This window comes from Strongylocentrotus purpuratus, unplaced genomic scaffold, assembly GCF_000002235.5.
Source record: "Strongylocentrotus purpuratus isolate Spur 01 unplaced genomic scaffold, Spur_5.0 spur5_scaffold_4, whole genome shotgun sequence".
NCBI classification, from domain to species: domain Eukaryota; kingdom Metazoa; phylum Echinodermata; class Echinoidea; order Camarodonta; family Strongylocentrotidae; genus Strongylocentrotus; species Strongylocentrotus purpuratus.
The window spans coordinates 2,362,999-2,390,877 of NW_022145610.1; the positions used below are offsets into that span (position 1 = coordinate 2,362,999).

General features: G+C 36.3%; 1 protein-coding gene across 1 annotated transcript; it reads right to left on the reverse strand.

Moving 5' to 3' along the window:
* Positions 1-1,583: 1,583 nt before the first annotated feature.
* Positions 1,584-27,879, reverse strand: LOC115929380 (beta-1,3-galactosyl-O-glycosyl-glycoprotein beta-1,6-N-acetylglucosaminyltransferase 4-like). The gene is made up of 2 exons (XM_030998264.1): positions 27,852-27,879; positions 1,584-3,766 (listed from the first exon to the last, which is right to left on the reverse strand). The coding sequence occupies exon 2, from the start codon at positions 3,733-3,735 to the stop codon at positions 2,260-2,262; it is 1,476 nt and encodes a 491-aa protein (XP_030854124.1). The 5' UTR covers positions 3,736-3,766; positions 27,852-27,879; the 3' UTR covers positions 1,584-2,259.

Sequence of the window (27,879 nt, forward strand, 5' to 3'; positions counted from 1 at the left end):
GGCAGGACACAAATTCTTCTTCCTCTTCTTTCTTTCCTTTTATCTTCTCTTTCCCTTTCCTTCTCTCTCTCTCTCTCTCTCTCTCTTATTTATTTTTTGACGAGGGGGGGGGGGGGGAGGAGGCAAGAGCCCTTCGCCCCCGTTTCCCTCTTTTCTTATTCTTTTTCCTCTTCTTTATTTTCGTTTAGATTTTCTTTCCCTCTCCCTTCTCTCTCTCTCTCTCTTATTTATTTTTGGCAGCGGGGAGGGAGGGGGAGGGCTAGAGCCCTTCGCCCCCGTTTCCATCTTTTCTTCTTTCCTTTTTCCTCTTCTTTCTTTCCTTTTATCTTCTCTTTCCCTTTCGCTTTCCAATCTCTCTCTCTCTCTCTCTTATTTATTTTTTTGGCGGGGGGGGGGGGGGAGGAGGCAAGAGCCCTTCGCCCCCGTTTCCCTCTTTTCTTCTTATTCTTCTTCCTCTTCTTTCTTTCTTTTTATATTCTCTTTCCCTTTCGCTTTCAAATCTCTCTCTCTCTCTCTCTCTTATTTATTTTTTGGCGGGGGGCGGGGGGGAGGGCAAGAGCCCTTCGCCCCCGTTTCCCTCTTTTCTTCTTATTCTTTTTCCTCTTCTTTCTTTCCTTTTAGATTTTCTTTCCCTCTCCCTTCTCTCTCTTATTTATTTTTTTTGGCGGGAGGGGGGGGGGTAGGTAAGAGCCTTTCGCCCTTCCCCCGTTTCCCTCTTTCCTTCTTCCTCTTCTTTCTTTCCTTTTATATTTTCTTTCCCTTTCCCTTTCCCTTCTCTCTCTCTCTTATTTATTTTTTTGGCGGGGGGGGGGGGGGGTGAGGAGGAGGCAAGAGCCCTTCGCCCCCCCCCCGTTTCCCTCTTTTCTTCTTATTCTTCTTTCTTTCCTTTTATCTTCCCTTTCCCTTTCCCTTTCTTCCTTCTCTCTGTCTCCCCCATCAACATAGTAATAACGAAAGAATCTACTCTGTAATCAAGACCATTCCATTTCATTTAATACATTTTCGATATACTTAAATTGGCAACTATTACCTTCTGTCTCAGATCCTCATTTTAAACGACTGATGCGAAAGACTAGTCGACGCACCCTTTCGAGAAAAGCCCCCCCCCCCCGCTTTTATAGGAAGGGTGTGTTAAAACGGTACTCCGCTCTCAACGCACCCTTTCGAGAAAAGCCCCCCTCTTTTATCGAATGGGTGCGTTGAGCACACCACACCGCCCCGCACCGCACCGCACCCTTTCGATGAAAGCCCATCACGGTGATCAAATTATGCATTACCTTCCTCAAAAATGTTTGAACTAGACACAAACTCAGTGCAGTATGGCAATGCGTCATCAACTGAAAGTCGGAAGTCACATTACTCGACGGATAGCAGCAAGCAGCTAATACTACATTTAGATGAACGTACTGATCAGGCGAGGTTCTAAATTTGTTTGTGTGTGGGAAGGTTGGATGGGGGGGGGGGGGGGGAGGGTGACGGAGAACTTGGGGTGGGTCCAGTATTTTGAAAGAATGTGATCACGAAAAAGGGTCATCACATGTTTTGGTGTCATTTTACGGTGTCATTTTACGAAAGAAAAGTCACCACCTGAACATTCTTGAGTTGTGAAATGAATGAATGTATATGGCTCATGTTTCTAAAGGGAATACGGTGATAGCCCCCCTCCCCTTTCATCTGCCACTAACTTAGGGGGTTCTTGCATTTATTTTTACAAGGTCATGTGCCTCGCATAAATTCATTATCAAGACAAATCAATCTAGAACCGCTACAGGTACTGATCCACAAAAAGTACAAACAACATTATCTGAGATACAATTGTATTCAGATTAAACATCAGTCAAAATCAGGTAGTGTCAAACATTGTGCTTTCTTTTCCATTGACATACTACATATTATGATGATTTGATTGTAATTATTGCCTCGACAAAATTATGATAAGTTTCCTTTACCGCATACCATGGAAGCACAAACATCCACATTCATCATGAATGTACCCTCTCTCTCTCTCTCTCTCTCTCTCTCTTCTCCTTCTCTCTCTCTCTCTCTTCTCTCTCTCTCTCTATATATATCTTTCTGACTGTCTTTAAATGATTTTAAATGTACAGAGTACAGAGTACATTATTGCAATTTGACGAACAAAAATTTTGTCCTCAGGCTGGAATGCGCGTGTTTACGAAGGCAAAATAAAATATCAAAGGACTAAACGTATTCCCGATGAGCGCCAAAATATTGTGAATACCTTTTTTTCTTCCTCCCCATTTAGTACCAAGCACGTTTGGGCGGGAATTCTTTGTAATATTGACGCGTGAGCTGCGGATTCCTAGTTCTGTTCGTCAGAAGTTCTTGCATGCACTGTATCGTGACTGGATCATAAGAGTAATGTATTTTGTTGACAAATAGGTTGGGCACGCGGGACACATAGGGTAGGTATCCTGTCGATATCACACAGATACCTCTGACATACTTGCCGACGCATTCTTTACTCGCCTTCCCCCAGCTCCATTTGACGAAGCTGGTGTTGATATCCTTTGATAGCGTGACGTTAGGATATGATCCGGGTGCATTGTGGTAGCGACGGAGGCTCGCCATGAAGTGTTCATCGGGGGAATACGTCATGTTGATCCAACTCAGGAATTGAACAGCTTCCTTGTCCGTCAAAACGTAGTCGACAAACTCTCTGCTGAGAGTGTTGTAGGCGTTCCCAGAGTGCAGCGTGATGTTTCCTGGTGGCGGGTAGCGATTCAGTCTGTCTTCAGTTTTCTTAAAGGAGGTGTATCTGGAGGAGAGCTTGTGAAACCTGGATAGTTTGAGGGGTTGGTCGTTTGATTCAGCATCCACGCGGCCGTGGTAAGCCTTGATCATCTTGGCCATCTCCAGATTGGTCTTCAGTGGAAATGCTTCCCCGCACTGGTTGATGACATACTTCCACTGCACAGAATGATTGACCAGGTCGTGCATGCAGTTGATATCTGCAAGGAGGCGCGTGAAACCGGCATACTGTACCTTTTCTAATTTGGAACAAACGAACACATTGTCAAAGCAACTTGCCATGTTTCTTATAGCTCTTTGAAATTCTGGTGGCGAGTTGCCATCTGGATGGAAGGCATATACATTATGGGGTTGGTAAATAGCACGGAAAAGCAGTTCCACCTGTGCAGCATTCTTGTGGGTAAGGATAATAAACGCAAGCGGAAACTCCTCTTCCTCCTTACTTAGTACTTTTGTTGGGTAACCTCGGATTTTCCTATAATATTCGCAATCTTGGGTAAAGTTTGCGACCAAAGCATCCGACGCAATGTCGATTTCACCCTTTTTTGACTTCTGCCTCTCCTTCTCTAGCATAGCGTCCACACGTGCGATCTCCTGTAAATCTTCCTCAAAGACTGCACTACAATTTACCGGCCAGTATCGGTTATAGAATTCTGGATGACTCTCCACCTTTGTCCCTTGGGTGCCCGCAAAGGGCGGGCCGTGTGGATCAGTTAGGGGATACTTGGGCGATGCCCTTGTGACTGCTTCTTCGCTTAGTTTTCTGAAAGGTATTTTCTCCAGAGTATACCGATGTAGCTTGCTTGTTTTGTCAGCCATGAAGTAGGAACAAGTCAATACGAATATAATGGTCAGCCAAGCCCCCCAAATCATTAACCCTCGAAGAGACCTTCGGAAATGACACCTTCTACCCATCTTCTCATGTTTTGATGTTTCATTTAAAGCTGTTTCTGGGTTTACAATCATCTCACAGCGCCGCAACTCTCACTGATTTTACCTGCACAAAGAAAGAAATGGAAGGAGAAGAAAACTGTTATGTATTTCAAACACATTCTTTTCTTCAAACAAATATATATATATATAGTATATATGTAATTATGAATTCAAGCAGATTGTATCAAGGATGGCATTGTGCTGAAAACTAAACATTAAGTACGGTGCAACGTGAATTCACAAATTCAACGAAAACTATTGCAGATATAGTATGGAAAATGACAGGGTTAATGCATACAAAATAATATTTTTTGAAAGGGACATCCAGGTCCATGTAAAGATTGAAACAATGTCGCAGATGATCCTTTATATTACGTATTAACTAGAATGTTGGGGTCTCAATATCTCAAAATGTATTTTCCCCTTGTTTTGCGTCATACTTTGTGGGTCTCTTTTTTTCATTAGGTGATACGTAACGAAGTCAACGTATCACCTTTTGATTTCGTCAAGATTTTTCTTTATTATTATTTATTTTTATTATTCTTCCTCGAATTTGTTCGCAGGATATCTCAAGACTGAATAAAGCCATTATCATGAAACTTTCAATGATGATAGATCTTAGTCTAACTTAGAACTGTGTGACTTTTCAGACAGTCAAGGTCATCGTGACGTCATCCATGCGCCATTTTGTGAAAATCAACTTATGATCATATTTTCATAACGGAAAAGTATTTCTCATTCATAATTATCACAATTAAGATCAATATTCGTCCGATCAATTTCAGATCAAAAAATGTGCGCAAATGCGCGCGTGCGCGCTCGTCCGCGCGTTTACGCGCGCGCAAAAAATTAAAATGCTCTCAATCATCCCAAATTTTTTTTGCATACGTTTCAGGCCATGTAGAGCATTTAATAAAAAATCGCGCTCACGCGCATGCGCGCGCGTTTTTTGCGCGTACTAGCATTTTGCAACATAGAATCGCCGAATTTTCTATGTCATCATATTTGGCACATTTTTCCAAGCATTTTGATAATTTGTTCACCTTTTATTAACGCAATGAGCGTCCGTCAAAGTTGACAGCACGCGCGGATTTGCGTTATCTTTATCCACAATACATGGGCAAAAACATGCCTATATACAATTCATTGTAACTCTTTAGAATAGATAGAAACTCCTAATATTTTTTCATATTTGGATAGATTATGAGTCGGAGATATGATTTCATGTCTCATTTGATCCTCAATTAACTCATGACGTCATTATAATGGCCTCCAAACTGAAAATTTTAATTTGCATATTATGACGTTTGCATATTTTTGGAAAACTGATTGTATCTCTGTAAATATTGATTTTGTTTCTTCCAAATTTTGATATGTTCTAGCTGAGACAATTTTCTACAAATGCAGTGTACATAATTGTCCAGTTTGACAAAGGTATCATGGCGTATTTTTGCGATTAAAGGAGGCATGTCAATTTTTCACATTTTGCGTGTATTGTCTATGGGACATGACTATTTCTCAAAACTGCATTCTACATTTCCGTCTTTCGCGAGCAACATCTCCGTTTTTTTAACTTTGTTTTCGGTGAGCTTCGGATATGTTGTAGCTGAGACAATGAGCTATGTCCAATGTGTACTTCATTTTCCGATCATATGCCGGGATCATGCTCATATTTTACTTGCAAAGTGGGATTTTAGAATTCCATTTTCGTTTACGTGTAATCGCTATGGGAAATGTTTTGGTATATCGGTAACGCACTTGACTTCCGACCTTGAGATCCCGGGTTCGAGTCCGGGTGTCTCCAACAATTTTTTCTCCACTTTTTTTTCCTTTTGACCTTTCACTGTACCATCTCCTTTGATTATTTAAACACGTAGAATCGCAAATAATGTAATAAACAACCCTTTTTACTTTAGTGTTTCCCTATTTTCACTTAATCCATTACTTTTTGCGTGTAATCCCTGTGGAAGATAATTCTCAAATCTCAAATCTGGATTCTACATTCCTGTCTTTTGCGAGCAATATCGCCGTTATTTCTGCTTGGATTTTGTTGATTTTTTAGTATGCTATAGCTAAGACTATGTGCTATCTAAATCACCCCTCATTTTTTCAATAAGATGTCAGGATCCCGCTCATGATCATGATCTTCATCATGATTATCATGATCATCATTTTCATAATGATGATAATCATTTATCAATTACATTTTCATTTCTTTGAATAAGATAAAATCGTCAAAATGTGTTCTTCATGATATAAATTAGAATCAAAGGTGTAACTGGTTACTGCGCAGGGTCAATGGTCATATTTTTTCAATCTATCTTCCCTAGATCCATAATGATCAAGGGGACACAATTTAAACTTGACATATGGTTAGATCTTAATGGATGAAGCATTTCATAAAATAATATGATATCGTGTAATGCATTCTTTATTATGTAAACCATTAGCATACGTATCACCTAATTCGTCAAAGTGACGAATTAAAGTCTAGTTAGGTGATACGTACGTAGACGTATCACCTTTTGATTTCGTCAAGATTTTTATTATTTATTTATTTATTTATTTATTTATTATTATTCTTCCTCGAATTTGTTCGCAAGATATCTCAAGACTGAATGAAGCCATTGTCATGAATCTTTTAATGATGATAGATCTTAGTCTAACTTAGAACTGCGTGAATTTTCAAAGACTCAAAGTCATCGTGACGTCATCCAGGCGCCATTTTGTGAAAATCAACTAATGATCATATCTTCATAACGAATAGTAATTTCTCATTCATATTTATCACGATTTAGATCAATATCCGTCCGGTCAATTTCAGGTCAATAAATGTGCGTAAATGCGCGCGTGCGCGCTCGTCCGCGCGTTTACGCGCGCGCAAAAATTTAAAATGCTCTAAATCATCCCAAATTTTTTTTGCATACGTTTCAGGCCATATGGAGCATTTGATAAAAAAATTACGCACACGCGCATGCGCGCGCGTTTTCGCGCGTACTGGCATTTTGCAACTTAGAATCGCCGATTTTTTTCTGTCATCATATTCGGTACATTTTTCCAAGCATTTTGATAAGTTGTTCACCTTTTATTAACGCAATGAGCGTCCGTCAAAGTTGACAGCACGCGCGGATTTGCGTTATCTTTATCCACAATACATGGGCAAAAACATGCCTATATAAAATTCATTGTAACTCTTTAGAATAGATAGAAACTCCTAATATTTTTTCATATTTGGATAGATTATGAGTCGGAAATATGATTTCATGTCTCATTTTATCCTCAATTAACTCATGACGTCATCATAATGGCCTCCAAACTCAAAATTTCAATTTGCATATTATGACGTCAGCATATTTTTGGAAAATGGATTGTATCTCTGTAAATATTGATCAATTTTCTTTTTAATTTTGATATGTTCTAGCTGAGACAATTTTCTACAAATGTAGTAGTCACAATTTTTATTTTTGACAAAAGTATCATGGTGTATTTTTGCGATTAAAGGAGGCATGTCAATTTTACGCATTTTGCGTGTATTCTCTATAGGACATGACTTTTTCTCAAAACTGGATTCTACACTCCTGTCTTTCGCGAGCAAAATCTCCGTTGTTTTAGCTTCGTTTTCGCTGAGCTTTGGATATGTTGTAGCTGAGACAATGAGCTATCAAAAGTGTGCCTTTTATTTTTCGATTAGATGCCGAGATCATGCTCATATTTCACTTGCAAAGTAGGATTTCTGAATTCCATTTCCCGTTTACGTGTAATCGCTATGGGAGATGTTTTGGTATATCGGTAACGCACTTGACTTCCAACCTCGAGATCCCTGGTTCGAGTCCGGGTGTCTCCAACACTTTTTTTTTCACTTTTTTTTCCTTTTGACCTTCACTGTACCATCTCCTTTGATTATTTAAACACGTAGATTCGCAAATAATGTCATAAATAACCCTTTTTACTTTATTATTACCCTATTTTCACTTAATCCATTACTTTTTGCGTGTAATCCCTATGGGAGATGACTTTTTCTAAAATCTGGAGTCTACATTCCTGTCTTTTGCGAGCAATATCGCCGTTATTTCGGCTTGGATTTTGTTGATTTTTGAGTATGTTGTAGCTGAGACTATATGCTATCTAAATCAACCCTCATTTTTTCAATAAGATGTCATGATCGCGCTCATGATCATGATCAAGATCATCATGATCATCATTATCATAATGATGATAATCATTTATCAATTACATTTTCATTTCTTTGAATAAGATAAAATCGTCAAAAAGTGTTCTTCATGATGTAAATTAGAGTCAAATGTGTAACTGGTTACTGCACAGGGTCAAAGGTCATATATTGTTTCAATCTATCTTCCCTAGATCCACGATGATCAAGGAGACACAATTTAATCTTGACATATGAATAGTTCACAATGGGAGAAGCATATGAAAGGGAGAAGCATTTTACAAAATAATATATCGTGTAATGCATTATTCGTTATGTAAACCATTATCATACGTATCACCTAATTCGTCTAAGTGACGAATTAAAGTCTAGTTAGGTGATACGTACGTAGACGTATCACCTTTTGATTTCGTCAAGATTTTTATTATTTATTTATTTATTTATTTATTTATTATTATTCTTCCTCGAATTTGTTCGCAGGATATCTCAAGACTGAATAAAGCCATTATCATGAAACTTGCTATGATGATAGATCTTAGTCTAACTTAGAACTGCATGACTTTTTAGAGAGTCAAAATTATCGTGACGTCATCCAGGCGCCATTTTGTGAAAATCAACTAATGATCATATCTTCATGACGGAAAAGTATTTCTCATTCATAATTATCACGATTAAGATAAATATCCGTCCGGTCAAGTTGAGGTCAATAAAAGTGCGCAAATGCGCGCGTGCGCGTTCGTCCGCGCGTTTACGCGCGCGCAAAAATTTAAAATGCTCTAAATCATCCCAAATTGTTTTTTGCATACGTTTCAGGCCATATGGAGCATTTGATAAAAAAATTACGCACACGCGCATGCGCGCGCGTTTTCGCGCGTACTGGCATTTTGCAACATAGAATCGCCGATTTTTTTCTGTCATCATATTCGGTACATTTTTCCAAGCATTTTGATAATTTGTTCACCTTTTATTTACGCAACGAGCGTCCGTCAAAGTTGACAGCACGCGCGGATTTACGTTATCTTTATCCACAATACATGGGCAAAAACATGCCTACATAAAATTCATTGTAACTCTTTAGAATAGATAGAAACTCCTAATATTTTTTCATATTTGGATAGATTATGAGTCGGAGATATGATTTCATGTCTCATTTTATCCTCAATTAACTCATGACGTCATCATAATGGCCTCCAAACTCAAAAATTCAATTTGCATATTATGACGTCAGCATATTTTTGGAAAATTGATTGTATCTCTGTAAATGTGGATCAATTTTCTTTTTAATTTTGATATGTTCTAGCTGAGACAATTTTCTACAAATGTAATATTCACAATTTTTATTTTTGACAAAAGTATCAGGGTGTATTTTTGCGATTGAAGGAGGCATGTCAATTTTTCGCATTTTGCGTGTATTCTCTATGGGACATGACTTTTTCTCAAAACTGGATCCTACACTCCTGTCTTTCGCGAGCAAAATCTCCGTTGTTTTAGCTTTGTTTTCGCTGAGCTTTGGATATGTTGTAGCTGAGACAATGAGCTATCAAAAGTGTGCCTTTTATTTTTCGATTAGATGCCAGGATCAAGCTCATATTTCACTTGCAAAGTAGGATTTCTGAATTCCATTTCCCGTTTACGTGTAATCGCTATGGGAGATGTTTTGGTATATCGGTAACGCACTTGACTTCCAACCTCGAGATCCCTGGTTCGAGTCCGGGTGTCTCCAACACTTTTTTTTCCTTTTGACCTTCACTGTACCATCTCCTTTGATTATTTAAACACGTAGATTCGCAAATAATGTCATAAATAACCCTTTTTACTTTATTATTACCCTATTTTCACTTAATCCATTACTTTTTGCGTGTAATCCCTATGGGAGATGACTTTTTCTAAAATCTGGAGTCTACATTCCTGTCTTTTGCGAGCAATATCGCCGTTATTTCGGCTTGGATTTTGTTGATTTTTTAGTATGTTGTAGCTGAGACTATATGCTATCTAAATCAACCCTCATTTTTTCAATAAGCTGTCATGATCGCGCTCATGATCATGATCATGATCATCATGATCATCATTATCATAATGATGATAATCATTTATCAATTACATTTTCATTTCTTTGAATAAGATAAAAATCGTCAAAAGGTGTTCTTCATGATGTAAATTAGAGTCAAATGTGTAACTGGTTACTGCACAGGGTCGAAGGTCATATATTGTTTCAATCTATCTTCCCTAGATCCATGATGATCAAGGAGACACAATTTAATCTTGACATATGAATAGATCATAATGGGAGAAGCATATGAATGGGAGAAGCAGTTTACAAAATAATATATCGTGTAATGCATTATTCGTTATGTAGACCATTATCATACGTATCACCTAATTCGTCTAAGTGACGAATTAAAGTCTAGTTAGGTGATATGTAACGAAGTCTACGTATCACCTATTGATTTCGTCAAGATTTTTATTAGGTGATACGTAACGAAGTCAACGTATCACCTTTTGATTTCGTCAAGATTTTTCTTTATTATTATTATTTATTTTTATTATTCTTCCTCGAATTTGTTCGCAGGATATCTCAAGACTGAATAAAGCCATTATCATGAAACTTGCCATGATGATAGATCTTAGTCTAACTAAGAACTGCGTGACTTTTCAAAGACTCAAAATTATCGTGACGTCATCCAGGCGCCATTTTGTGAAAATAAACTTATGATCATATCTTCATAACGGAAAGGAATTTTTCATTCATATTTATCAGGAAGAAGATCAATATCCATCCGGTCAATTTCAGATCAATAAACGTGCGCAAATGCGCGCGTGCGCGTTCGTACGCGCGTTTACGCGCGCGAAAAAAATTAAAATGCTCCAAATCATCCCAAATTTTTTTTGCATACGTTTCAGGCCATATGGAGCATTTGACAAAAAATCACGCAAACGCGCATGCGCGCGCGTTTTTTGCGCGTACTAGCATTTTGCAACATAGAATCGCCGAATGTTCTCTATCATCATATTTGGTACATCTTTCCAAGCATTTTGATAACTTGTTCACCTTTTAATAACGCAATGAGCGTCCGTCAAAGTTGACAGCGCGCGCGGACCTGCGTTATCTTTATCCACAATACATGAGCAAAAACATGTCTATACAAAATTCTTTGTAACTCTTCAGAATAGATAGAAACTCCCAATATTTTTTCATATTTAGATACGTTATAAGTTGGAGATATGATTTCATGTCTCATTTGACCCTCAATTAACTCATAACGTCATCATAATGGCCTCCAAACTCAAAATTTCAATTTGCATATTATGACGTCAGCATAATTTTGAAAATTGATTGTATCTCTGTAAATATTTATTGATTTTCTTTTAAATTTTGATATGTTCTACCTGAGACAATTTTCTACAAATAAATAATCCACAATTTTCCATTTTGACAAAGGCATCATGGCGTATTTTTGCAATTAAAGAAGGCATGTCAATTTTTCACATTTTACGTGTAATATCTATTGGACATGACTTTTTCTCAAAACTGGATTCTACACTCCTGTCTTTCGCGAGCAAAATCTCTGTTGTTTTAGCTTCGTTTTCGCTGAACTTCGGATATGTTGTAGCTGAGACAATGAGCTATCACAAGTGCGCCCTTTATTTTTCGATTAGATGCCGGGATCATGCTCATATTTCACTTGCAAAGTAGGATTTCAGAATTCCATTTCCCGTTTACATGTAATCGCTATGGGAAATGTTTTGGTATATCGGTAACGCACTTGACTTCCAATCTCGAGATCCCTGGTTCGAGTCCGGGTGTCTCCAACAATTTTTTTCTTCACTTTTTTTTCCTTTTGACCTTCACTGTACCATCTCCTTTGATTATTAAAACACGTAGAATCGCAAATAATGTCACAAACAACCCTTTTTACTTTATTATTACCCTATTTTCACTTAATCCATTACTTTTTGCGTGTAATCTCTATGGGAGATGACTTTTTCTCAAATCTGGAGTCTACATTCCTGTCTTTTGCGAGCAATATCGCCGTTATTTCTGCTTGGATTTTGTTGACTTTTGAGTAAGTTGTAGCTGAGACTATATGCTATCTAAATCAACCCTCATTTTTTCAATAAGATGTCATGATCGCGCTCATGATCATGATCATTATCATCATGATCATCATTATCATAATGATGATAATCATTTATCAATTACATTTTCATTTCTTTGAATAAGATAAAATCGTCAAAAGGTGTTCTTCATGATGTAAATTAGAGTCAAATGTGTAACTGGTTACTGCACAGGGTCAAAGGTCATATATTGTTTCAATCTATCTTCCCTAGATCCATGATGATCAAGGAGACACAATTTAATCTTGACATATGAATAGATCATAATGGGAGAAGCATATAAATGGGAGAAGCATTTTACAAAATAATATATCGTGTAATGCATTATTCGTTATGTAAACCATTATCATACGTATCACCTAATTCGTCTAAGTGACGAATTAAAGTCTAGTTCCTATTCCTATTATTCTTATTATTCTTCCTCGATTTTGTTCGCAGGATATCTCAAGATTGAATAAAGCCATTGTCATGAAACTTTCAATGATGATAGATCTTAGTCTAACTTAGAACTGCGTGACTTTTCAAAGACTCAAAATCATCGTGACGTCATCCAGGCGCCATTTTGTGAAAATCAACTTATGATCATATCTTCATAAAAGAAAGCCATTTCTCATTCATATTTGTCATGATCAAGGTCAATATGTGTCGGGTCAATTTGAGGTCAATAAATGCGCGCAAAAATGCGCGTACGCGAAGGTGCGCGCGTTAATGCGCGCGTAAAATTTAAAATTGCTCAAAATCGTCTTAAATTTTTTTTGCATACGTTTCAGGCCATTATAAGCATTTCATAAAAAATCACGCAAAACACGCATTTTTGCACGTTTTCGTTCGTCACGGCCGAACGAAAAATAATCCCCCAGCAAAAACTTTTGACAGAATATTCCTCATATTTTTTCGGAAAATTTGATACCATGTTTAGCTCTTTATCACTATTAAAAACGGAATGAGCGTCCGTTCAAGATAACCGTCCGTACGCGCGATTTTTGTAATACATTGCATATATGGGCAAAAACATGCCTATAAAAAGTCCATTGGGATGAATAGGGATTGCCAATTTTTTTTTCATATTTAGATAGAGTATGAGTCGGAGGTATGATTTCATATCTCATTTGGCCATTAAGTACATCTTAACGTCATCATAATGGCCTTGGAAGTCAAAAATACAAAATTGCATATTATGACGTCATTGTATTTATGGAAAATGGAGTGTATTTCTCTCAATATTCATCGATTCTCTTTGAAATGTCGATATGTTGTAGATAAGGCAATTCTCTACAAGATCACTTTTCATTAAGTTTCATTTTAATGAGGTCATCATAGTACAAAATTCAATTAAAGGCCACATGTCAGAATTTTCGTCATTTGCGTGTTATGTCTATGGAAGGTGAATTTCGTTCACATCATGAATCTACATGGCATTCATCTATGAGCACTATCTATCTTATGTGTGCTCTGTTTTCTCCCAAATTGGGGTATCTTATAGCTGAGACCATGGGCTATAAAAACGGTGCTTTTAGTTTTTTGATCAGATGATGAGATCATATCACAATTTTCAGTTGAATGTTGAAATGATGAATATGTCACGTATGTCCTATTTGTGAAACTTAAACGTTAGCAGTGTCCTCGTATTGAAATTATGTAAGGAAACCCTTTTACTTGCTAGACTTTACTCTCAGACACTATTGAGTGACTGACTGACATCTTTTTTTCTCTGGTAATAAAATACATAAAATGAGCGTTATAGAGAACATGAGCATTCGGCTACATTAATAACCCACTCTGTTCTCTTTGTTCATTTCCTATTCAAGACTTGAATAATGACGAACTTCATTCAATATTTGGTAGTAATACTACATATACTTATACTGATATCAATGATTTAAACTATTTATCCAAAAGAGAATATGAGTTTCATTTCAGTAGGTTTCTGAACTGTAAATATTATATTGATGAGGATTTTACGACTGAATTCAGTAACATTAACTATCATTTTAGTATTTTACATTTTAATTCGCGTAGTTTAAACATACATTGTAATGATTTATCCAATTTCATCTGTACTTATGTATAGAAACTTGGGTTAATGATAGTACGCCACTATTATTCAATGTGTCTGGTCATTCATTTATACATTTTAATCGCCAAGTAGAAAAGAGTAGAGGTGTTGGTCTATTGGTCGCTGACAATTTTGAATATGAAATACGCAATGATATATTTATATTATACCCATCATATTACTATGAATCACTGTTTATTGAAAGCAATTTGCCGAGACATAATAATATTATTGTAGGTGTCATATTTAGGAAACCCCAATCAAATATCAATGATTTCATCCCTGTCTTTGAAAATGTTTTACAAAAAACACATACTGAACATAAACAGGTTTATATAATGGGAGATTTTAACATTGATCCCGTGAAATTTACTGGCAATGCTGTATGTAATTTCTTGAGCGAAATATATTCAAATCTTTGTATTTCTTTAATTGACAAGCCTTCAAGAAAGACTGACGGATCAATATCCCTCTAATCCACATTCCTTATACAGTGACAGTATATTTCCATCCGATATTTAAAGATTTTATTTTCAAGCAACTAGTGAATCTCACGTCGACAACTCAAAATGATCGCTAATGTATTCTCACATTTATTTTGACTTTTCATTTACGCCGGGACATCGTGACGTCATACACTATTCATTTTTAATTATTCAGGCATAAGCTCTTATTTATCAATTACATTTTCATTTCTATGAATGAGATAAAAATCGTCAAAATGCGTTCTTCATGATGTAAATTAGAGTCAAAGGTGTAACTGGTTACTGCGCAGGGTCAATGGTCATATTTTTTCAATCTATCTTCCCTAGATCCATAATGATCAAGGGGACACAATTTAAACTTGACATATGGATAGATCTTAATGGATGAAGCATTTCATAAAATAATATGATATCGTGTAATGCATTCTTTGTTATGTAAACCATTAGCATACGTATCACCTAATTCGTCAAAGTGACGAATTAAAGTCTAGTTAGGTGATACGTACGTAGACGTATCACCTTTTGATTTCGTCAAGATTTTTATTATTTATTTATTTATTTATTAGGTGATACGTAACGAAGTCAACGTATCACCTTTTGATTTCGTCAAGATTTTTCTTTATTATTATTATTTATTTTTATTATTCTTCCTCGAATTTGTTCGCAGGATATCTCAAGACTGAATAAAGCCATTATCATGAAACTTTCAATGATGATAGATCTTAGTCTAACTTAGAACTGTGTGACTTTTCAGACAGTCAAGGTCATCGTGACGTCATCCAGGCGCCATTTTGTGAAAATCAACTTATGATCATATCTTCATAAAGGAAAGCCATTTTTCATTCATATTTATCATGATTAAACTCAATATCCGTCCGGTCAATTTCAAGTCAATAAATGCGCGCAAAAATGCGCGTACGCTTATGTCCGCGCGTTTACGCGCGCGAAAAAAATTAAAATGCTCCAAATCATCCCAATTTTTTTTTACATCCGTTTCAGGCCATATGGAGCATTTGATAAAAAAATTACGCACACGCGCATGCGCGCGCATTTTCGCGCGTACTGGCATTTTGCAATATAGAATCGCCGAATTTTTTCTGTCATTATATTTGATACATTTTTCCAAGCATTTTGATAACTTGTTCACCTTTTAATAACGCAATGAGCGTCCGTCAAAGTTGACAGCACGCGCAGATCTGCGTTATCTATATCCACCATACATTGGCAAAAACATGCCTATACAAAATTCATTGTAACTGTTCAGAATGGATGGGAACTCCCAATATGTTTTCATATTTAGATAGATTATGAGTTGGAGATATGATTTCATGTCTCATTTGACCCTCAATTAACTCATGATGTCATCATAATGGCCTCCAAACTCAAAATTTTAATTTGCATATTATGACGTCAGCATATTTTTGGAAAATTAATTGTATCTCTGTAAATATGGATCAATTTTCTTTTAAATTTTGATATGTTCTAGCTGAGACAATTTGCTACAAGTATAGTTGCCACAATTTTTCATTTTGACTAAGGCATCAAGGCGTACTTTTGTGATTAAAGGAGGCATGTCAATTTTTCACATTTTGCGTGTATTCTCTATGGGACATGACTTTTTCTCAAAACTGGATTCTACACTCCTGTCTTTTGCGAGCGAAATCTCCCATATTTTAGCTTTGTTTTCGCTGAGCTTCGAATATGTTGTAGCTGAGACAATAAGCTATCACACGTGTGCCTTTTATATTTCGATCAGATGCCGGGATTATGCTCATATTTCACTTGCAAAGTAGGATTTCTGAATTCCATTTCCCGTTTACGTGTAATTAATCGCTATGGGAGATGTTTTGTTATATCGGTAACGCACTTGACTTCCAACCTCGAGATCCCTGGTTCGATTCCGGGTGTCTCCAACACTTTTTTTTTCACTTTTTTTTTCCTTTTGACCTTCACTGTACCATCTCCTTTGATTATTTAAACACGTAGATTCGCAAATAATGTCATAAATAACCCTTTTTACTTTATTATTACCCTATTTTCACTTAATCCATTACTTTTTGCGTGTAATCCCTATGGGAGATGACTTTTTTTTTCAAATCTGGATTCTACATTCCTGTCTTTTGCGAGCAATATCGCCGTTATTTCGGCTTGGATTTTGTTGATTTTTGAGTATGTTGTAGCTGAGACTATATGCTATCTAAATCAACCCTCTTTTTTCAATAAGATGTCAAAATCGCGCTTATGATCATGATCATGATCATCATGATCATCATTATCATAATGATGATAATCATTTATCAATTACATTTTCATTTCTTTGAATAAGATAAAAATCGTCAAAAGGTGTTCTTCATGATGTAAATTAGAGTCAAATGTGTAACTGGTTACTGCACAGGGTCAAAGGTCATATATTGTTTCAATCTATCTTCCCTAGATCCATGATGATCAAGGAGACACAATTTAATCTTGACATATGAATAGATCATAATGGGAGAAGCATATAAATGGGAGAAGCATTTTACAAAATAATATATCGTGTAATGCATTATTCGCTATGTAAACCACTATCATACGTATCACCTAATTCGTCAAAGTGACGAATTAAAGTCTAGTTTATTTATTATTATTCTTCCTCGATTTTGTTCGCAGGATATCTCAAGACTGAATAAAGCCATTGTCATGAAACTTTCAATGATGATAGATCTTAGTCTAACTTAGAACTGCGTGACTTTTCAAAGACTCAAAATTATCGTGACGTCATCTAGACGCCATTTTGTTAAAATCAACTTATGATCATATCTTCATAACGGAAAGCCATTTCTCATTCATATTCGTCATGATCAAGGTCAATATCCGTCCGGTCAATTTGAGGTCAATATATGCGCGTAAAAATGCGCGTACGCGTAGGTGCGCGCGTTAACGCGCGCTAAAAAAATTAAAATGCTCCAAATCATCCCAAATATTTTTTGCATACGTTTCAGGCCATATAGAGCATTTGACCAAAAATCGCGCTCACGCGCATGCGCGCGCGTTTTTTGCGCGTACCAGCATTTTGCAACATAGAATCGCCGTATTTTCTCCGTCATCGTATTTTGTACATTTTTCCAAGCATTTTGATAATTTGTTCACCTTTTAATAACGCAATGAGCGTCCGTCAAAGTTGACAGCACGCGCGGATTTGCGTGATCTTTATCCACAATACATGGGCCAAAAAATGCCTATACAAAATTCATTGTAACTCTTCAGAATAGATAGAAACTCCCAATATTCTTTCATATGTGGATAGATTATGAAATGGAAATATGATTTCATGTCTCATTTGACTCTCAATTAACTCATAATGTCATCATAATGGCCTCCAAACTCGAAATTTAAATTTGCATATTATGACGGATGCATATTTTTGGAAAATTGATTGTATCTCTGTAAATATTGATTTTTTTTTTCTTCCAAATTTTGATATGTTCTAGCTGAGACAATTTTCTACAAATGTAGTGTACATAATTGTCCAGTTTGACAAAGGTATCATGGCGTATTTTTGCGATTAAAGGAGGCATGTCAATTTTTCACATTTTGCGTGTATTGTCTATGGGACATGACTATTTCTCAAAACTGCATTCTACATTTCCGTCTTTCGCGAGCAACATCTCCTTTTTTTAACTTTGTTTTCCGTGAGCTTCGGATATGTTGTAGCTGAGACAATGAGCTATCTCCAATGTGTACTTCATTTTTCGATCAGATGCCGGGATCATGCTCATATTTTACTTGCAAAGTGGGATTTTAGAATTCCATTTTCGTTTACGTGTAATCGCTATGGGAAATGTTTTGGTATATCGCTAACGCACTTGACTTCCGACCTTGAGATCCCGGGTTCGAGTCCGGGTGTCTGCAACAATTTTTTCTCCACTTTTTTTGTTCCTTTTGACCTTTCACTGTACCATCTCCTTTGATTATTTAAACACGTAGAATCGCAAATAGTGTAATAAACAACCCTATTTACTTTAGTGTTTCCCTATTTTCACTTAATCCATTACTTTTTGCGTGTAATCCCTGTGGGAGATAATTTTTTTTCAAATCTGGATTCTACATTCCTGTCTTTTGCGAGCAATATCGCCGTTATTTCTGCTTGGATTTTGTTGATTTTTGAGTATGCTATAGCTAAGACTATGTGCTATCTAAATCACCCCTCATTTTTTCAATAAGATGTCAAGACCCCGCTCATGATCATGATCTTCATCATGATTATCATGATCATCATTATCATAATGATGATAATCATTTATCAATTACATTTTCATTTCTTTGAATAAGATAAAATCGTCAAAAGGTGTTCTTCATGATATAAATTAGAATCAAAGAAGTAACTGGTTACTGCGCAGGGTCAATATGGTCATATTTTTTCAATCTATCTTCCCTAGATCCATAATGATCAAGGGGACACAATTTAATGTTGACATATGAATAGATCATTATGGGAGAAGCATATAAATGGGAGAAGCATTTTACAAAATAATATATCGTGTAATGCATTATACGTTATGTAAACCAATATCATACGTATCACCTAATTCGTCTAAGTGACGAATTAAAGTCTAGTTAGGTGATACGTACGTAGACGTATCACCTTTTGATTTCGTCAAGATTTTTATTATTATTTATTTATTATTATTCTTCCTCGAATTTGTTCGCAGGATATCTCAAGACTGAACGAAGCCATTGTTATGAATCTTTCAATGATGATAGATCTTACTCTAACTTAGAACTGCGTGACTTTTCAAAGACTCAAAGTCATCGTGACGTCATCCAGGCGCCATTTTGTGAAAATCAACTAATGATCATATCTTTATAACGAATAATAATTTTTCATTCATATTTATCATGATTAAGATCAATATCCGTCCGGTCAAGTTGAGGTCAATAAACGTGCGTAAATGCGCGCGTGCGCGCTCGTCCGCGCGTTTACGCGCGCGCAAAAATTAAAAATGCTCTAAATCATCCCAAATTTTTTTTGCATACGTTTCAGGCCATATGGAGCATTTAATAAAAAAATTACGCACACGCGCATGCGCGCGCGTTTTCGCGCGTACTGGCATTTTGCAACATAGAATCGCCGATTTTTTTCTGCCATCATATTCGGTACATTTTTCCAAGCATTTTGATAATTTGTTCACCTTTTATTAACGCAATGAGCGTCCGTCAAAGTTGACAGCACGCGCGGATTTGCGTTATCTTTATCCACAATACATGGGCAAAAACATGCCTATACAAAATTCATTGTAACTCTTCAGAAAAGATTGAAACTCCCAATATTCTTTTATATGTGGATAGATTATGAAATGGAAATATGATTTCATGTCTCATTTGACTCTCAATTAACTCATAATGTCATCATAATGGCCTCCGGACTCAAAATTTCAATTTGCATATTATGACGTCAGCATATTTTTGGAAAATTGATTGTATCTCTGTTAATATGGATCAATTTTCTTTTTAATTTTGATATGTTCTAGCTGAGACAATCTTCTACAAATGTAGTATTCACAATTTTTATTTTTGACAAAAGTATCATGGTGTATTTTTGCGATTAAAGGAGGCATGTCAATTTTTCGCATTTTGCGTGTATTCTCTATGGGACATGACTTTTTCTCAAAACTGGATTCTACACTCCTGTCTTTCGCGAGCAAAATCTCCGTTGTTTTAGCTTTGTTTTCGCTGAGCTTTGGATATGTTGTAGCTGAGACAATGAGCTATCAATAGTGTGCCTTTTATTTTTCGATTAGATGCCGGGATCATGCTCATATTTCACTTGCAAAGTAGGATTTCTGAATTCCATTTCCCGTTTACGTGTAATCGCTATGGGAGATGTTTTGGTATATCGGTAACGCACTTGACTTCCAACCTCGAGATCCCTGGTTTGAGTCCGGGTGTCTCCAACAGTTTTTTTTTCACTTTTTTTCCTTTTGACCTTCACTGTACCATCTCCTTTGAATATTTAAACACGTAGATTCGCAAATAATGTCATAAATAACCCTTTTTACTTTATTATTACCCTATTTTCACTTAATCCATTACTTTTTGCGTGTAATCTCTAGGGAGATGACTTTTTCTAAAATCTGGAGTCTACATTCCTGTCTTTTGCGAGCAATATCGCCGTTATTTCTGCTTGGATTTTGTTGATTTTTGAGTATGTTGTAGCTGAGACTATATGCTATCTAAATCAACCCTCATTTTTTCAATAAGATATCATGATCGCGCTCATGATCATGATCATGATCATCATGATCATCATTATCTTAATGATGATAATCATTTATCAATTACATTTTCATTTCTTTGAATAAGATAAAAATCGTCAAAAGGTGTTCTTCATGATGTAAATTAGAGTCAAATGTGTAACTGGTTACTGCACAGGGTCAACATTTTGTTAAAATCAACTTATGATCATATCTTCATAACGGAAAGCCATTTCTCATTCATATTTGTCATGATCAAGGTCAATATCCGCCTGGTCAATTTGAGGTCAATATATGCGCGTAAAAAATGCGCGTACGCGTAGGTAAATTTTTGAGCGCGCGTTAACGCGCTCAAAAATTTAAAATGCTCTAAATCATCCCAAATTTTTTTGGAATACGTTTCAGGCCATTTAGAGCATTTGACAAAAAATCGCTCTCACGCGCATGCGCGGCGTTTTTTTCGCGTACTAGCATTTTGCAACATAGAATCGCAATATTTTCTCCGTCATCGTATTTTGTACATTTTTCCAAGCATTTTGATAATTTGTTCACCTTTTAATAACGCAATGAGCGTCCGTCAAAGTTGACAGCACGCGCGGATTTGCGTGATCTTTATCCACAATACATGGGCAAAAAAATGCCTATACAAAATTCATTGTAACTCTTCAGAAAAGATTGAAACTCCCAATATTCTTTTATATGTGGATAGATTATGAAATGGAAATATGATTTCATGTCTCATTTGACTCTCAATTAACTCATAATGTCATCATAATGGCCTCCGGACTCGAAATTTAAATTTGCATATTATGACGGATGCATATTTTTGGAAAATTGATTGTATCTCTGTAAATATCGATCAATTTTCTTTTTAATTTTGTCTCGAACAATTTTTTGCTCCACTTTTTTTCCTTTTGACCTTCACTGTACCATCTCCTTTGATTATTTAAACACGTAGATTCGCAAATAATGTCATAAATAACCTTTTTTACTTTATTATTACCCTATTTTCACTTAATCCATTAATTTTTGGGTGTAATCCCTATGGGAAATGACTTTTTCTCAAATCTGGAGTCTACATTCCTGTCTTTTGCGAGCAATATCGCCGTTATTTCTGCTTGGATTTTGTTGATTTTTGAGTATGTTGTAGCTGAGACTATATGCTATTTAAATCAACCCTCATTCTTTTCAATAAGATGTCATGATCGCGCTCATGATCATGATCATGATCATCATTATCATAATGATGATAATCATTTATCAATTACATTTTCATTTCTTTGAATAAGATAAAATCGTCAAAAGGTGTTCTTCATGATGTTAATTAGAGTCAAATGTGTAACTGGTTACTGCACAGGGTCAAAGGTCATATATTGTTTCAATCTATCTTTCCTAGATCCATGATGATCAAGGAGACACAATCTAATCTTGACATATGAATAGATCATAATGGGAGAAGCATATAAATGGGAGAAGCATTTTACAAAATAATATATCGTGTAATGCATTATTCGTTATGTAAACCATTATCATACGTATCACCTAATTCGTCTAAGTGACGAATTAAAGTCTAGTATTTATTTTGTGTCTGTATAGAAGAAATTATTATTATTCTTCCTCAATTTTGTTCGCAGGATATCTCAAGACTGAACGAAGCCATTGTTATGAATCTTTCAATGATGATAGATCTTAGTCTAACTTAGAACTGCGTGACTTTTCAAAGACTCAAATTCATCGTGACGTCATCCAGGCGCCATTTTGTGAAAATCAACTAATGATCATATCTTTATAACGAATAATAATTTTTCATTCATATTTATCATGATTAAGATCAATATCCGTCCGGTCAAGTTGAGGTCAATAAACGTGCGTAAATGCGCGCGTGCGCGCTCGTCCGCGCGTTTACGCGCGCGCAAAAATAAAAAATGCTCTAAATCATCCAAAAAAATTTTTGCATACATTTCAGGCCATTTAAAGCATTTCGCAAAAAAATCGCGCACACGCGCACACGCGCATGCGCGCGCGTTTTCGCGCGTACTGGCATTTTGCAACATAGAATCGCCGATTTTTTTTCTGTCATCATATTCGGTACATTTTTCCAAGCATTTTGATAATTTGTTCACCTTTTATTAACGCAATGAGCGTCCGTCAAAGTTGACAGCACGCGCGGATTTGCGTTATCTTTATCCACAATACATGGGCAAAAACATGCCTATATAAAATTCGTTGTAACTCTTTAGAATAGATAGAAACTCCTAATATTTTGTCATATTTGGATAGACTATGAGTCGGAGATATGATTTCATGTCTCATTTGACCCTCAATTAAGTCATAATGTCATCATAATGGCCTCCAAACTCAAAATTTAAATTTGCATATTATGACGTCAGCATATTTTTGGAAAATTGATTGTATCTCTGTTAATATGGATTAATTTTCTTTCAAATTTTAATATGTTCTAGCTGAGACATTTTTCTACAAATGTTGTATTCACAATGTTTATTTTTAACAACAGTATCATGGTGTATTTTTACGATTAAAGGAGGCATGTCAATTTTTCGCATTTTGCGTGTATTCTCTATGGGACATGACTTTTTCTCAAAACTGGATTCTACACTCCTGTCTTTCGCGAGCAAAATCTCCGTTGTTTTAGCTTTGTTTTCGCTGAGCTTCGGATATGTTGTAGCTGAGACAATGAGCTATCACAAGTGTGCCCTTTATTTTTCGATTAGATGCCGGGATCATGCTCATATTTCACTTGCAAAGTAGGATTTCTGAATTCCATTTCCTGTTTACGTGTAATCGCTATGGGAGATGTTTTGGTATATCGGTAACGCACTTGACTTCCAACCTCGAGATCCCTGGTTCGAGTCCGGGTGTCTCCAACACTTTTTTTTCACTTTTTTTTCCTTTTGACCTTCACTGTACCATCTCCTTTGATTATTTAAACACATAGATTCGCAAATAATGTCATAAATAACCCTTTTTACTTTATTATTACCCTATTTTCACTTAATCCATTACTTTTTGCGTGTAATCCCTATGGGAAATGACTTTTTCTCAAATCTGGAGTCTACATTCCTGTCTTTTGCGAGCAATATCGCCGTTATTTCGGCTTGGATTTTGTTGATTTTTGAGTATGTTGTAGCTGAGATTATATGCTATCTAAATCAACCCTCATTTTTTCAATAAGATGTCATGATCGCGCTCATGATCATGATCATGATCATCACGATCATCATTATCATAATGATGCTAATCATTTATCAATTACATTTTCATTTCTTTGAATAAGATAAAATCGTCAAAAGGTGTTCTTCATGATGTAAATTAGAGTCAAATGTGTAACTGGTTACTGCACAGGGTCAAAGGTCATATATTGTTTCAATCTATCTTCCCTAGATCCATGATGATCAAGGAGACACAATTTAATCTTGACATATGAATAGATCATAATGGGAGAAGCATATGAATGGGAGAAGCAAAATAATATATCGTGTAATGCATTATTCGTTATGTAAACCATTATCATACGTATCACCTAATTCGTCTAAGTGACGAATTAAAGTCTAGTTTTTATTGTTGTTGTATGTCTTATTAAATCGAAACTAATATCAAAATATTTACAGGTCATCAATAATGATAAGCAAACAACAAACAAGATATATATATATATATATATATATATATATATAAAATAAACAAATAAAAAGTGACAAGAAATACAAGATATATTTAAATCATTAACATACTATATACCGCATTACGAAGCCACAGAGAGAAAAAAAACTAGAATACTCTTTATTTAAATGGGCAGTCCCCCTATAGCTGCCGAGACCAAATTCGTCCTGTCAAGGGCCACCGAAGCCTGGACACACTCCACCTAACCACACGATCTGCACGAGTTCCATACTCAAATACCAGGGCTCAAATTATTTTTTTGTCCACGGGGGCTCTTCCCCCTAAAAAAGAGCCCCCGTGAGCCTTCTTACGGGGGCTCTTTTTTATACAAATTTCCATTGAATTGGTACCTATGATACTCCTCAATTATTTGCTATTTCATCATTATCATTTTAATCAGCATTTTCCCTCTTACAAATTTACAAGCTACATAGCTGTTACTGACTTTCACCCCGTGATGACATTCTCTCGATTTCTTCCCGTTCTGCACATTATTTCCTCCTCATTATTCGGAGCAACCTTTACATTCTTTCTTTACTGAGCGATTCTGTTTTTGGTGCTTTTTTGAACAGGCGCGGATCCACGGGCCGATTCTAACGGCCCAGCCCCCCTTAGCCTCCAAAACCGGTGATAAAATAGGATAATAACATACATTTAACCTTAAAACCCCCCTGACCTGCCAATGACATAAATGCGGCATCAAAATATTTGTGCTTCTCTGACCGTAATTAAATGCCTAAAACCCCTGAGCTTTCGGGGCTCCACCCCCTGAGCCCCCCCACACCAATTTACGCTCGCTACCCTCTACCTGATCGTAAATACTTTAGCCCCCCCCCCCCCCACTTTGATAATCAATCTTGGCACAAAAGTCCTACGGGAGCTGTTTCAGTGACATACCGTACCACACTATGACATATCTTATTCTCCCTTGCAAACGTGAAAGAAAACAAGGTCATTAAAAGGGATTAAGCGACAAATAATGATTGTGATTCAAATTGATGCGAATATTTGTTTGAATAAGCACTGCTAATCACCAGAATCTTCTTTGTAAAAACAACTTTTACAAATCTCAGCCATGCTTACTGAGTTGAGACGTTCCATTCGATCTGGTGCTGCTCAGTGGCTGCCGGGCTCACGATCAATTGGGCAAAAAGAATTTCCGTTTCGGTTTAATAAAATTTGGAGTGGACTATTAGGCTATTATTATTATAATTATTATTATTATTATTTTTAAAGAATACACTTCTCCAAATGTGAAAGTGATCTTACAACACAGTGGCAGAATTGCATGGCTGAGATTTTTAAAAGTCATTATTACAAAGAAGATTCTGGTGAAAAGCATTGCTTAATATTAAAAAAAAATCCTTGCATCATTTTGAATCACAATGATCATTTTGTCCCATGATCCTTTTATTAAATAACCTTGTTTTCTTTCTTGTTTGCAGGGGGAGAAGAAGCTATGCCACGTTATGATTACAAAGATCAGTTGTATTATGCGTATATATTATGATAACAGAACAAAATGTTGATGATCAGAATGTAATTTTGTCATTTTGGAATACCTCTATACAAATACCCGATCTTACTGTGCCGATACCAAATTGTATTTAGCCCGTATCAGTATTAGTATGAGCCAATATAAAGTTATTATGTGATTTCTTAACGTGACATAGCTTCTTCTCCCCCTGCAAACAAAAAAGAAAACAAGGTTATTTAATAAAAGGATCATGAGACAAAATGATCATTGTGATTCAAATTGATGCAAGATTTTTTTGAATATTAAGCAATGCTTTTCACTAGAATCTTCTTTGTAAAAATGACTTTTAAAAATGTCAGCCATGCAATTCTGCCACTGTGTTGTAAGATCACTTTCACATTTGGAGAAGTGTATTCTTTAATGAGTATTTTAAATTGAATGGAACGTCTCAACTCAGTAAGCATGGCTGAAATTTGTAAAAGTTGTTTTTTACAAAGAAGATTCTGGTGAATAGCAGTGCTTATTCAAACAAATATTCGCATCAATTTGAATCACAATCATTATTTGTCGCTTAATCCCTTTTAATGACCTTGTTTTCTTTCTCGTTTGCAAGGGAGAATAAGATATGTCATAGTGTGGTACGGTATGTCACTGAAACAGCTCCCGTAGGACTTTTGTGCCAAGATTGATTATCAAAGTGGGGGGGGGGGGGGGGGCTAAAGTATTTACGATCAGGTAGAGGGTAGCGAGCGTAAATTGGTGTAGGGGGGGGGGCTGAGGGGGTGGTGCCCCGGAAGCTCAGGGGTTTTAGGCATTTAATTACGGTCAGAGAAGCACAAATATTTTGATGCCGCATTTATGTCACTGGCAGGTCAGGGGGTTTTTAAGGTTAAATTTATGTTATTATCCTATTTTATCACCGGTTTGGGAGGCTAAGGGGGGGGGGGGGGCGGGCCGTTAGAATCGGCCCGTGTATCCGCGCCTGTACAAAAAAGCACCAAAAACAGAATCGCTCAGTAAAGAAAGAATGTAAAGGTTGCTCCGAATAATGAGGAGGAAATAATGTGCAGAACGGGAAGAAATCTAGAGAATGTCATCACGGGATGAAAGTCAGTAACAGCTATGTAGCTTGTAAATTTGTAAGAGGGATAATGCTGATTAAAATGATAATGATGAAATAGCAATTAATTAAGGAGTATCATAGGTACCAATTCAATGGAAATTTGTATAAAAAAAGAGCCCCTGTCAGTACTAAAAGAGCCCCCGTGAGAAGGCTCACGGGGGCTATTTTTGGGGGGAAAGAGCCCCCGTGGACAAAAAAAATAGTTTGAGCCTAGTAACAATTTATGACAACATTTGGACTAGATCCAGCCTATATATTATGACAACTTGTCTCCAACGATTTCTTTTTTCATTAATCAAATGGAGGAGAGAAAACGCGCTCAGGGAATTCACCTGAACATCAGAGGCCACATGCAACCACTACAGATTTCGGAATTTAAATAAATTGAGCCTTCAAAGATTAGGGGTTCCGTTGAAAGGCAGAACATGACAGCGCGGTAAAGCAATATGGAGATGGTTCTACTAAATAACATGAATTCCCCGTTTCCCGTTCCCTCCTTCCTCTTTTCCACCCACCTCAATTTTGTATCATTTTAACATTTCGCTCTAACATGGAATAAGAAAGAATACGAGTACATTTTCAATAATTAATGTAATACAGTGTTCGTCTTGTTTTGAGCCACCGTGGTGCATGTATAAACGTAAATGAACAACATTTTTGATGAAAATGAATAGCCTAAGAGCATTTCTATATACAAAAATAATATCAAGGATGTAATTATTAAAAACCCCCTCCTCATTGTTTTACGACAAATCAGGAAAAGGAATCCATATTTTTGCTTGAAATACGACAAACAAAGATACGACTTACCTATAGTTTAATCCCACTTAAGTCAAGA